General features: G+C 42.1%; 1 protein-coding gene across 3 annotated transcripts in view; it reads left to right on the forward strand.

The window, feature by feature from the left end:
• The first annotated feature begins 2562 nt into the window (after positions 1 to 2562).
• Positions 2563 to 12297, forward strand: part of TSHZ3 (teashirt zinc finger homeobox 3) — an 80967-nt gene continuing 71232 nt past the window's right edge. For 2 of the 3 annotated variants that reach the window (XM_075940156.1, XM_075940155.1), the window contains exons 1-2: positions 2563 to 3883; positions 4935 to 5436. Coding sequence is in view for 2 of the 3 variants with exons in the window: in XM_075940155.1 (XP_075796270.1) it covers positions 5397 to 5436 (40 nt within the window). In the remaining variant the exon portion in view is untranslated. Of the gene's footprint in view, positions 3884 to 4127; positions 4283 to 4934; positions 5437 to 12297 lie in introns of those variants that run through there. The other variant, XM_075940157.1, reaches the window with a different exon arrangement.

Raw genomic sequence — 12297 nt, forward strand, 5'->3', positions numbered from 1 at the left:
ATTAGGAAGCTGAAAGTTATTCGAACTGAATGGAAAGCAACCAAAGATCAAGCAGTTCACATATCGGATGTGAACCTCCTGAAAAGCAATCAACCAATAATAACAAATCACTCTCTGAAAGGAGGTACACCTCTGCTTATTCACATACATTTACATTCCTTATTTACAATGAATAGTAGTACTTTGCTTAAAAACAAAAAGGAATAAAGAAATAGAAAATAACATTACTTTGTAAAAGGTATTTTCTTCAGTTAAATACATTTAAATATTGATCTTCATTTATTGTTCACTTTATTAATAGTTAATTTCAGTTGAGTCTTTGACGGATCGGTGTGATGCCTGCTTTATTTTTTTGTTTTGCTTTGGTTTTAATAGGTTAACTTCTTAGTAATTTGGTACACTATGCTGCGGAAAATGAAATGAATGGTGAAAATACACAGCCAATGAAGGCCATCAAATTGTGGTCATTGTTTAACTATAAAACATTCTCGATGTGAAGTTAAAAAGGGATGGCTATCTAATTATAGAACTTTTTCTTGTACATAATAGATGCCTTGTTTTAGAACTGCAGGTAAAAGCAAGCTTAGGGCTGAGTCTTATAGCCTGTACAGTCATTGATTTTATGCATTTACGTTTGTAAATGTTACACGTAATACAATTGAGGGTTCTGATCTTCTGTAATGGACAGTGACCCCAAAGAAGTTCATGTGCTTTGCAGAATCTGCATTTTAGTCTGTAATTTGTCTTATGGAGAGTTCAATAGATGTGTTTCTTCCTTTAAAAATCAAAACAGTTAACATATCAAATTGTTCTAAAACTTGCTGGTTGTTCTAACGCTTCATACTTTACATACACATTATACATGGAGAGAGAGTTACTATTTCTAGTTCAACTGGGGAAAACCCACCAATTACTGTTTACAGAAAGTTTAGCTTCTCTCATTAAAAAGGACTGCTCTCAAAACGGTGCATTATTTCTATATTACTACCTCTCATAAATAGTTGTTGACCCTTCTAAAACCATGATGAATGTTTTAATGCGCAGTTGTTATGGTTTTCTTACAAAATGTCTCTCTTAGTGATATCGTGAAGCTGCTGCTGTTGCAATCTGCTGGCATCTTCCAAGTATTTATCTATGTATACATGAATGAAAGCTGCTCTTTCATATCTACTTACCACAAAACTAATACATGCATGCCTATGTCTAGATAGATAAATAAAAACTGCAACAGGGAAAAATGTCAGCACATACATGAATCTAGACGAAGTCTTGATAGTTAAAGAAAGTGAAGGTATTTGCAAACTTGCAGAACCGCAACGCATAAAACATCTTCAACCCTTTCCCCTTGTATAAGTCTTCTTGGATCCTTGATGCAGCGTCCAATGTTCTATGCCATGCATGGGGTAGTCAAAGCAATAAAGTTACTACTGAAGCATGCATCTCATGTGTAACATAATGTGTGGTGAAAGATGAGCAGATTTAAGGAAAAACTCCTTGGACTTGCAGAAAATGATTGGCTGGTACAGAACTTTGCTTAGGAAGCTCCGGAGCTAAGTAATAGAAAAATCATATTTCTGGCTTAAGATAACTATCTTCTCTGTTACATCTAGAAACAGTATGTAAATGCCTGCAATGACTGTACACACCCTTATTACTTTTATTTTATTGTACGTTTCTAACATATTTTAGTCCATACTTTAAGTAGTTATCTTGCTTTTTTTAACTATTAATAAAGCAAAGCTTTGTTATGTTTTCCTTTCATTAATTAGTGACTGAAAATTTGTCTTAATACACTTAGTTTTGAAACATGGAAGATCTGAAGAAGTGGGTTGTGCCCACTAAAGCTCATGATACCAGCTACATGTTTTGTTAGTCTTTAAGGTGCTGCAAGACTATTTGTTGTGTTTTAAGTTTTTTCTAGATACAGACTAACTGGGCTATCTTCTTGAAGCTTTTGTAATAGTCCAAGTTATACAGAGTCTTTCGCAGAACTTACCCGCCTTGGCGAGCAGTCTTCTAAAACTAGAGTTTATACATTACTCACTATCTGTGTTTTATTTGATACAGATCTAGCGGTTTCCCCTGAAGAAACAGACTTGCATCTGGTCTGAGTGCTTCACGCGCGGATCCCGTCCATTCCCTCAGACCCTCTCCACAGCCTTTGGCAATGATGTATCCTTAGGATTACGCTACATTATTTAGGGTTTCTATTTCCTAGTTTGTATTTGAGCGGGAGGAGGGGAAAAGCAAGAATGAGTTATTAATTAAAGCCTAGTCCGTTATATTTTCCGACCCTGTCTAACATTTGTAAATACTTAGGCTGCGGCTGATCCCCTCCTTCCTAGTTAAGTTGTTTAGTATGTTAGTTATTTGTATTGAATCACAGTCTATGTTATGTCTGATGTGTTGTCGCTGCAATGTGCATTCAGTGTGACACTGATGGATGCGCCAATGGTTAGACGGACAGATGTTAGGGCGGATCTAACGGCATGCAATGCCATAGCAGCAAGGAGGGGGGAGGGAGTGGAGAGCGAGCGAGCAAGACTGGGCTAAAAACATCCCGATTCAGTGAAAGTCGCTTATTTCTGGTGCAAACAACGCAGTCAGGCACACACACACACACAGACACACACGCGCGCGCGCGCGCGCGATTTTTGGAGGGGGCAACGTTTCAGTGTAGTCTCTTAAGCAGCTCTGATCGTTGTTTCTGTGGTCAGATACTATAACCGTGAGAAGAAACCAGCAAATATAAATGAAATGGAACTGAGCGAATTTGGCAGCACAAGCGGCATTTGACAACTCACCATTTTCTTGTTTGCAAGAAATTTTTCGTTTTTCCCAACAGTAGCAATTTCCCGGGGACTTTAGGCGATTGCGATTTTTTTCATCCTAAAGATCGGCTTTTTTTTTTTTAAAAAATCTAATAATAATAATAAACCCAAAAGCCCCTCCCCCCCCAAAAAAAAAACTTCTCCACCCCTTCATGTAAAGTATTTGAATTTCCTGCAACTTGAAAAGAGAAGCAAGAGCAAAGGAACGTCAAGTCGGCTTTACAAGACGAGAAGACGCAACAACATCTGCACATAGTAAGGTATTTGGAATTATCCCAAATCTTGAAGAATGGGGGCGAGTGGAGATTTTCTGATTTTACCGTAAAAGTGAGATCATCCTTCCCCCACTCCCTGTGAAAAAAAGAGAGAGAGAGAGGAAGAAAATTATTTGCTACTGGTGTTTGCTTCACTTCTCTTAAGTAAAGAAGGCATCTTGGGACTAAGACGATTGTCTGTGATTTGCTGTAGCTGTCATTAAATATCTATCAGCCACACAAAGAAAGGCGGGGGGAGTGCAATTGGCAGCCACGAAGGTGTTTGGCAATCGCTTCTGATCCATGTTCGTAAAGCACTTGAAACACCGTTAGAGTCCATCCCTCTTTTCTGATGTACATTATTGCAACCCAGGAATACACAATCAAACTCACACCGCATCGATTCGCCAGCGCTCGCTGAACCCGGGATTTCACCAATGAACTTGGATCCCCCCCGCCCCCTCCAAAAAAAAAAGTAATCTTCAAAGGAGAGTTTGTGAGAGTGTGTGGCGGGGGGGTGGGGGGTTTGCAAGCCAAGTGCTGCCCAGTCTCCCCACCGAAGGCGTCTCGGGGCACTGCGACGATTGAAAGAATAGAAACCTAGGCATTACCACCTCCCCGAGCCGCCCGCCGGAGCTACTTTGCCAGACGCACGCAGCCAGAGCCGGAGAGGTGCAAAGTGGAGTTGCTCGCTGCTCGGGCTCCCAGCAAGGTGTGCGCTGTGCAAGCCGGGGCGCTGGATGTGCGTTTGCTGCCGCAGCAGCAGACCGGCGAGCTCCCCAGACCCGGGGCACGCTGGTAAGTTGGGAAGGAGGGAGGGGAAAAGGAGACAAGCAGGGTGGGTGGGGTTGTTGTGCTGTATTTTTTAAATGCACTGGGTGGAGGCGGGGGGCAACACAGGGAGGATCAAACTTCAGGCTCCAGGCTGCCGGGAATGGGGGTGGGGAGTTTGTTTAAACAACAACCACAAAAAAAGCTAGAAGATCCTCAAAGCACCACTGCCCCCCGAGAGGGTCGGTGTGGTGTGTCCGCCCTCCCACCCCCCCGGCTGCTTAGTGTCACTGCCGGGCAGCTGGGCTGCCCCTGCCGAAGTCACGCCGGGCTGGCTCCTCTCTCTCCATGACTGATCTGCTGTCACCAGGCAGGGACCTGCCTTGACACATCGGGCCTTTATGGAGAGAGGGTTCAGGTGCTTAGGTGGGTGGTAGCCAGGGGAGGGGAGCAATGGCACCGAGATCCCGAGCTCAGGTCCCCGCAACAGTCTCCATAACTGGGCAGAAATGGGAGCAGCGGTGTCCCCCCATTTCTCTCGACGGGCCTGGGGGGCCGCGGCTGGGACGTGGGCTCGTCGGGCGAAGGGGCAGAGGCGGGTCATGGGTGGCGACTTTCATGGCCGCGGCGGGCAGGTTAAAGAGCGTCCCTTGCCCTGGTAGCGGGGGCAGGAGACCCCCAGCTGCAAGGGGCATCGGCGGCAGGAAAAGGGGACGGTGCAGGGGCGGAGAAGTGAGGGCCTCGGAGACAGGTGGGGGGGAATGAGCTGGAGGGGGGTCCCCCTCGCTCGGGCGGGAGCCCCTGGAAGCTGGGAGGGAGGGGGCGCCTCTGGCTGGAGGGAGCGTGGATCCCCTCGGGCATGGCTGGCAAAGTTGGGAAGTGTCCAGCCTGTGGGCACGACGAGGGGCCGGGTGGGAGAGGAGGGGACTCGGGGGTGCCCCCGGCAGCCCGTCCCTCTGGCGGCGCTTGCAGCGCGCCGCGCAAAGAGTTAAGGCGCGGGGCGGTGGGAGCGCGGTGCCCCGCTCGCTCTCCGCAGACTAGTTGGAGTGACACTGCGATCATCTCGTTTCCCTTCAAGCTTTGCCTGTTGCCGCCGCCGCCGCTCCAGCGCCGAGCCGGGAGCCGGAGCCTGGGAGCGAGGAGCGCAGCCTGAAGCTCCGCCGACTCCAGCCACCAGCGACCCCCCCTTCTTTATGCCGTGATCTCCGTGCCCGGCCAGGCACCGGGCGTGCGGGGCGGGGCGGACGGCGGGCGCTCCCCGGCCCTCCTGCTCGCACCCCTCCTCGGGGGCTTCCCCGCCGCCGGCCTCCGGGGCGATTTGTCAAACTTCCCCCCTCGCCTGCCCGCGGTAGCGGGGCTGCCCTCCCCCTGCGTGCCGCCGCCTCCTCGGCATCGTGCATGCACAGCCGCAACACCCCCCAGCCCTCCAGCAGAGCCTGGAGCCGCTCACCGGATCTCCGGGGCTGAAGCAACTCTTCCCACCCCCGCCCCGAAGCAGCCCACCCCCTGCTGGCACCCGCGGCGGCGGCAGGAGCTCAGCATGCCGAGGAGGAAGCAGCAAGCGCCCCGGCGCGCAGCAGGTACGAGGGCTGCCTTCCCAGGCGATTTGTCTCTCCTCTCTCTAGCTTCGGCTCTGTCTCTTTCATAACCGCTCTCCGGCGGGTAGAGCTAGTTAGCTTGGCGAGGAGCTCCCCTTCCGCCTCGCTCCTGGGTCTGCACGCTGCACGCCTTGGATTTTGCCGAGTAAACTTGGTCAGGCAGACACACCACTGTGGTTTGGGGATTTTTTTCCCCCCTTGGAGCTGGGGGGAGGACCTGATAGCCTTTTTCTTACTTTCGGTTTCTTCCCAGCTCCCCCATTTCCCTTCCCCCTCCCATTCTCTGTGTTGGGGACAACACTTTGTGAAAAAGAAGGGCTATAATAGATGTGTATGGTGAAAAGATGTGTGTGGCTATAGGGGTGGAGGAAAAGAGAAATAAATGTTCATTTCCAATCCCTGCTTTGGCACTCACTTTATTTTTCTCCCTTTTATTCCCCATACAATCCCCATCCACATCTTTCACACTCACAAGCAGTTTGTGAAAGCCATTGATAATTTATTTGTAAGCAGCTAGTAAATGTATGTATTTAGGTATGTGTGGTGAGTGGCACAGGCTTGCATGTGTGGTGATATGACAGGCTTGCAGTGTTGCTTTAAGATCAAACCATAGGCAAGACTCCTTCATCCAAGTTTATATTTCTCCCTCTTCCTCTTACACTGCACTGAAGACACCTCCACTGGACCAGCAGATCTGCTTAGTTGGTCACTTTCTTTGACAGCCTCTTCCTCTAAATCCTATTGATTTTTCATTTAGGAGTCCAAGCTGGGGAGTTCCAAAGGGGTCTTGTGAATTGTCTGATGACTAACCAGTATTTTTGATGCTGGGTTTACATTACCCTTCTTTTTTTTAAAAGGAAAGTCTTTTCTGGGCTTCGCCCTTGTGGATTTTTTTCTGTTTCTTTGTGTCTTGAATGTCAACTCCTGTTAAACTTGAGTAGCATTTTCTGGAAAAGCCAAATTGGGGGTGGAGGGATTGGGAGGGGGAACCCAATAAAAACATTATTTTACAATAATGGAGGTATGTAGGGTGGAAAAAGGTTTCCTTGGACTGTTGCCATCCTTGATTTGATGGCTGATTGATTGCCTGTCATCTGGCTGCCTTTGATCTATTCATTCCCGATAAACATCAATAAATCACTTGCCATGGTAACACCAGACTCAGTGACGTCATATATGGCCTGTCAACTCAGTGTCAGTGCAACTTCTGGGACTTCTGGTTAGTTTTGTGTCATAATCACATGGACAAGCATTTTGATATGGGTCATACTTACACCAAATGGATAGAGATACAGTCTCTCTCCTCTTGAGGAAAGGTTAGTTATTTTAGGGACCAGTAATTCAGTGTAGAATTGAAGCACTCATGGTGCGTTCTTTAGGAGGGACTGATATATTCTGAATGCATGAATGTAGAAGTTTTCCAAGTGGTTGTAGTAATATTTTAATTAGTCCATTCAGTGGTACTGGCTAAAACCTAAATAAAGTAATCCTGCTACTTATGAGAGCACTGTCAGAAGAAATGCTTTAAAAAGTTCCCAAGCTGTCTAAGTGGCATGATTTGAACTTAGTAAGAGCAAGTAACACGGTGAATAACATGTATGTATATTTCCCCTCCTGAAGTGTACACCTTACTCTGATATACCTGTTTTTGTTTTTGTAATGGAAGAAACCATACTTGTTCACAGTACATTTTGTAGTCTACATACTGGCATTTGAAAAGTTTGGAATGTTTTTAAGTGCAGTATTAATTTCTCTTCACATCATATAAATCTTTCTGGTTAGTGCCATCAAATAATGACAAAACTTTGTCTTACAACATAATTTGAAAAGTCTAGTCTGTAAATGTAATTTAGTTTTTGAAGGACTTGGTTTTCAGTAAAGTTGGTCATATTCTTCAAATAGGTGACCTATAGTTTAGATTTTGTGAACTCATACATTTTGAAGTACTCTGTCCTTCTGTTTTCCATTTAAGTGAATTAGCCACAATGTATAATATGCATATATCTTTTGCATACAGGAAAAGTGTAATCTTTATGTTTTTAGCTTTCGAGTTGTCATATAAAACATTTATTATGATGATTGCTTCCTGCTAAATGCTGTTTTATTAATCAGTGTGGAAATGTTATTTTTCCTATTAGCAGCCTAAGCAAAGTATATTTTACACTTTTAAAAACAATTAAGAAATAGCAGGTTAGTTAAGAAATATTCATTACAAAAACTTGACTGCAGGACTAATAGGAGATGGAAGAATGGTTTTGCTCTATCAAAATGACCCGTCAAAACGACTTTGTTTCATATTTGATTTAATTGTCTCTCTCCTGACAGGCACATTCATCAATAGCTTAATGGTCAATCAGAAGTTGGCAGAGTGAGTGCTTTCATTCTTTCCCATACACTAGCTTTGGCTTTACTTTATCAAAATGCCTCAGCCTAATGGATATGGGGGATGCAGAATGACTGAAGGGCTACTTATTTAAGAAGAGTGGGGGAAAAACACCAAAAACATTTATGCTGTTGATAAGTGCTTGAAGATAAATAAGTGAGCTGTGTAAGGGTTTTTTTTTTAATATAAGACCAAAACAACAACAACAACTTCTCATTCTCTCCCCCCTCCCCTTCTTTTTGGCTACACAGCTGCAAGTTATAAGGTTCACAACTGGTTTTTGTGGCATATTGAGAGTGATGACAAATTGATTGCTTTAGTACTGATAGACTAAAAATAAAATAATAATAATAATAATAATTAAAAAAAGGACTGGGAGGGTGGGAAGAGGGTGAGGAATTAAAGATGCCTGCTGATTGGTAACTCAGGAAATCCAGTCCCCAGCAACCTTGAGAATACTCGAGAATTTTTTTCTCTCCAAACTGAAAGGTCCGCTCAGCCATAAAAAAAGAAAAGTTGTTTTGCCAGCTTCATTAGTGTTCACCTAATTAGCTGTAAACCTGATGGATTCCTGACAGCTTTAATGATTGGAGATGACAAGCTCCACGCAGTGTCATCCAGCAGAATTAGGTTTGCAGCTAGTTTGATGTAATCAAGTTGATATTACACAGTCCTGGTTGCCTTTAGTTGTGCATTAACTCAATTTTCTGCTGCAGGTGACAAATGGGCTTTGGTACCTGGATAATCATGTCATAGGAATTAGGGCCCTTTTAATGGTCTGGAGTAGAATAACAACAACAAAGAACTCTCAGCAGTACAGAGCTTGCAAACATAACAGACAGGTGCACAAATTCTTTATGTCTAGCCCAAGTGTTAACACCACACTGTAGAAGACTAAAGCTGTCTCTAAGAATCAAGAATCTCTAAAAATGAAAATTTCAGTTTGTTTGCCTTAAGACAGATGAATATCATGGATAAAGTAGGGGAAATGTCAGAGGAGCATAGTTTTCAACTACCCTTGTTAATGCAAGGGGAAGAGCTACATTACAGTTGCTATTCCAGTGACTTTTGCCATTTAAGTTAGAAGAGAGAAAAACCCTTATTAGTTAAAGGCTACTGTCTAGAAGAGCTAAGAGATACTACACTAATGGAGGCCAATCTGGTTCATGCAAACAATAATTATCTATCCTTAAATTATAGCTTTCACTTGCTTTTTTTTTAAAAAAAAAATAACATCTATTTAAAAGATCAAGAAAATTTGTGTTGTAGTTCTCCTTGACTGAAAAGACTTAATACACATTCTGTATATGTTCTACTCTTGGTCTGTAGAAGGACTGGAAACTGCAGTGATTTGTTGGTAACTCGTTTACATTTTTTATTGAATGAAATAATTACTGATTTCAGGCCCAGACAATAATGCTGCTTTTTAAGCTGTTATAGAACTTGGTACTGTGATATTTTTTCTACTAAAATGTTTTCTAAACTGTAGAGATAATCTATATGCTTTCTGTTCTCTATTTGGCTTTCTAAACAGAACCTTAATGCTTACATTTTGAAGAGGCACATACTGTCAATGTGAATATTTCAGTACACAGATCAATTGATTTTCAAAGGTGCTGAGCATCTCCGGTTTCCATTGAGCTTAGTGATGTCTGTGGGTTCTCAGCAGCTTTGAAAATCAGGCCAAAGTGTATTGCAAAAATTCTGTTGAGCTATGACACACAGGTTTTTAGACAAAATTCTAGACATGCAGATATGAGTTCAGCAAGTTGAATGAATTCCCTAATTAATGAGAATTGCTTGAAGCTACATAATTTCCCTGCAACTACATACAGACCCCCAAAAGTAATGCAGTGATAGAGTAGACTACCTATAAAGGTACTTGCAGCATCAGCCCTTGGTATGTTACTTGCCTCCAAACCTGCCACATATTTTTCTGTTGGACAGAGATTCTTCCTAGCAGCAAGCTGACAAAATGATTAGTTATGGCTGTCCTCTGCTTTTTTTCCCTGCAAAGTGTGAGGAACAATGCAAAAAGAAAAAGGGGCATAAATGTAAAAAGGCCTGATAGATTCCACTGAATATCCTGTTAGAAAACAGAATTTTCGAGAATCAGCTGCCATTGCTCCCATTAGCTTGACAGCTGTCAATTAGGGCTTCAGTGCTCTCCTGGGCCACAGTTTATTGCATGCGGTTGATGTTGTCATTTTGTTCTCAGTTTTGCCTTGAGCGCTATCATGAGCAGGAGTGAAATAGTCAATAACTGATGTATCAGCAGTTATTTCTTAAATTGGCTCACAAGTCTGCATTTTTCCTCTTTTTACTAAAGATTGTTTTGTAAAGTGATTAGAATGAATTGTGACTGCTGCAGGGTTATGGGAAATGCAGTGAAGCTAGGGTGAGTTAGCAGGATTAGAGTGGTTCCTTTTTGTCAATGCTGTTTTCAAGATTAGTGTAAACTAGAGTGTAGAAAAGATCACCTTCAGGGTGAGGTGCATGGTAGATTTTAAAAGTGTGCTGTGTGTGCGCTAACGTATAAATGTAGTGTAAAATGCCTGAGTGAAAAGAAATCATTTACCATAGCATAAAGTGGCCTCATAAGTAGCTTTCTGTACAAACCTTGTAACTAGCTAGCCTTACAGTCTTGTAGTCTGTTTTAATTCAGTATCTTGACTGTTTCTCAGCTCATCCAAACACAGTCTGGTAAATTTGAATATAGCCCTATTTCATGACACAACTGCTAGATCAACTGTAAAAATGCCTAAAATACTATATTGCAAAGTAGGCAGGTGTGTGTGCGCGCGCGTGCATGCATGCGCAAAGCCCATTTTATATATATATATATATATAAAAACACACACAATACTGAAAATAATATACATCTAGTGCAATCCTGAGTTACCTGTAAATTACTTGAGATGGGCTGTTTAGTAAATGATACTCAGGTGTTCAAGTCAGGGATTTCTTTTTATTCAGGTACACCGCAAATTGTGGTTTATGTACTTGAAGTTAAAAATGAAAGGTGAATACAATATATTGTATTTAGTAACAATGATATGGACTAGTACATCCAGACAGATAATATGCAGTTGTAATTAGACTGAATAGACAGGCATTCATTTTTAAATTCTTTGACACATGCATAAAATAGTCATATAATAAGATAAGATGACAATTTTATGTTAGGTTGATAAAGTGTCCCGATACATGCATTTAAATGTCTGTAAGCCTTTTTTTATCCAGACAGATTAATTCTAGTTTCCAGCATTTGCAGTTAGTCATTAAATTAATTTTAAAAATCCTCTAAACAATGGATGTGTTTCTTTTTTGTGTGTCATTACCTAAAGCATGAGAACTGGAAACATGTATTCAGCTAGTTTTTCCTTGATTGCAATGTTACTAACAAATTACATCAAAAATTGGTTCAAAGGATTCAAGCCATCATCCAGGAGCAGACTGCATTGTAGTTTTTTAAGAATAATAATGCAGAATAGAACATTATAAGTGCTTGAAATTGTGTATGACCATTTACATGAAAAAACTGTAGTGATTCAGATAAAGGGATTGTTATTATGAAGACTGTAAGACTTCTTCCCCATAATTTTCCCAATTTTACTACTGAAAGACGTTTTTAGCCAACAAATAGTCCATCAGAATTTTAATAGTCTACAGAATTTAAACACTTGTCATTGTAACGATAAAGATTGAAATTATTTAAGAAAATAGTCAGTGGTATATACTCTGGGGGGGGAGGAATCACCAAAAGGCCATAGAACACCTGAAAGCTTTTTGCCAATTCCATTATTTTGTTTTTTCAGATAGAAAAGGTGTATCTCTTCAAGAATAGTCTAACTTTGTGCTAATTATAAATTATTAATGCATAATGTCAGGGCACATGTTATTAATTGTGACTCTCTTTTCTTCATCCAGAACAGCTGTTTGGGAGTCGGGTAAGTTCACTATATTTGTTGGCGTGAGAGTTCACCAAATGAAGAACTCTCCATTCCTAGCCCACATCACCACTCAGCTCGCCTTTTAAATTTGGGGTGCTTTTTTGTTTAAACAGAGTAAATTTGACATTGTTTAGAATAAACTTCTGCTCTTTCTCATAATTAAGTACGTTTACAATAAACAAACATTTTTGTGGAGGTGGTGGTGGTGATGTGCTGGCTATGAATAATTCTTACTTTAGCAAGGCTGTATTCAGGTAGAGAGGTCAAAAGGACACCTCCATAAGCTTGTACTGGGGGAAAGTAATACAATTTTCATACCCCTTTACCAAACTCTTACCAAACTTAACAAGTTTATATAGAAGAAAAAGCTGTTTTATTATATGTTTGGAACTACTGAAATTCATTTACTTTTGGGATTTCATTTCCATCATTAAATTGAGCCCTGTGTTTCAGTTTCTTATGTGTTCTTTGTGGAATGCATGTTGCATAAAATAGGCAATTTTTAAT

The sequence above is a fragment of the Pelodiscus sinensis genome, chromosome 12 (genome assembly GCF_049634645.1).
Source record: "Pelodiscus sinensis isolate JC-2024 chromosome 12, ASM4963464v1, whole genome shotgun sequence".
Lineage (NCBI taxonomy): Eukaryota > Metazoa > Chordata > Testudines > Trionychidae > Pelodiscus > Pelodiscus sinensis.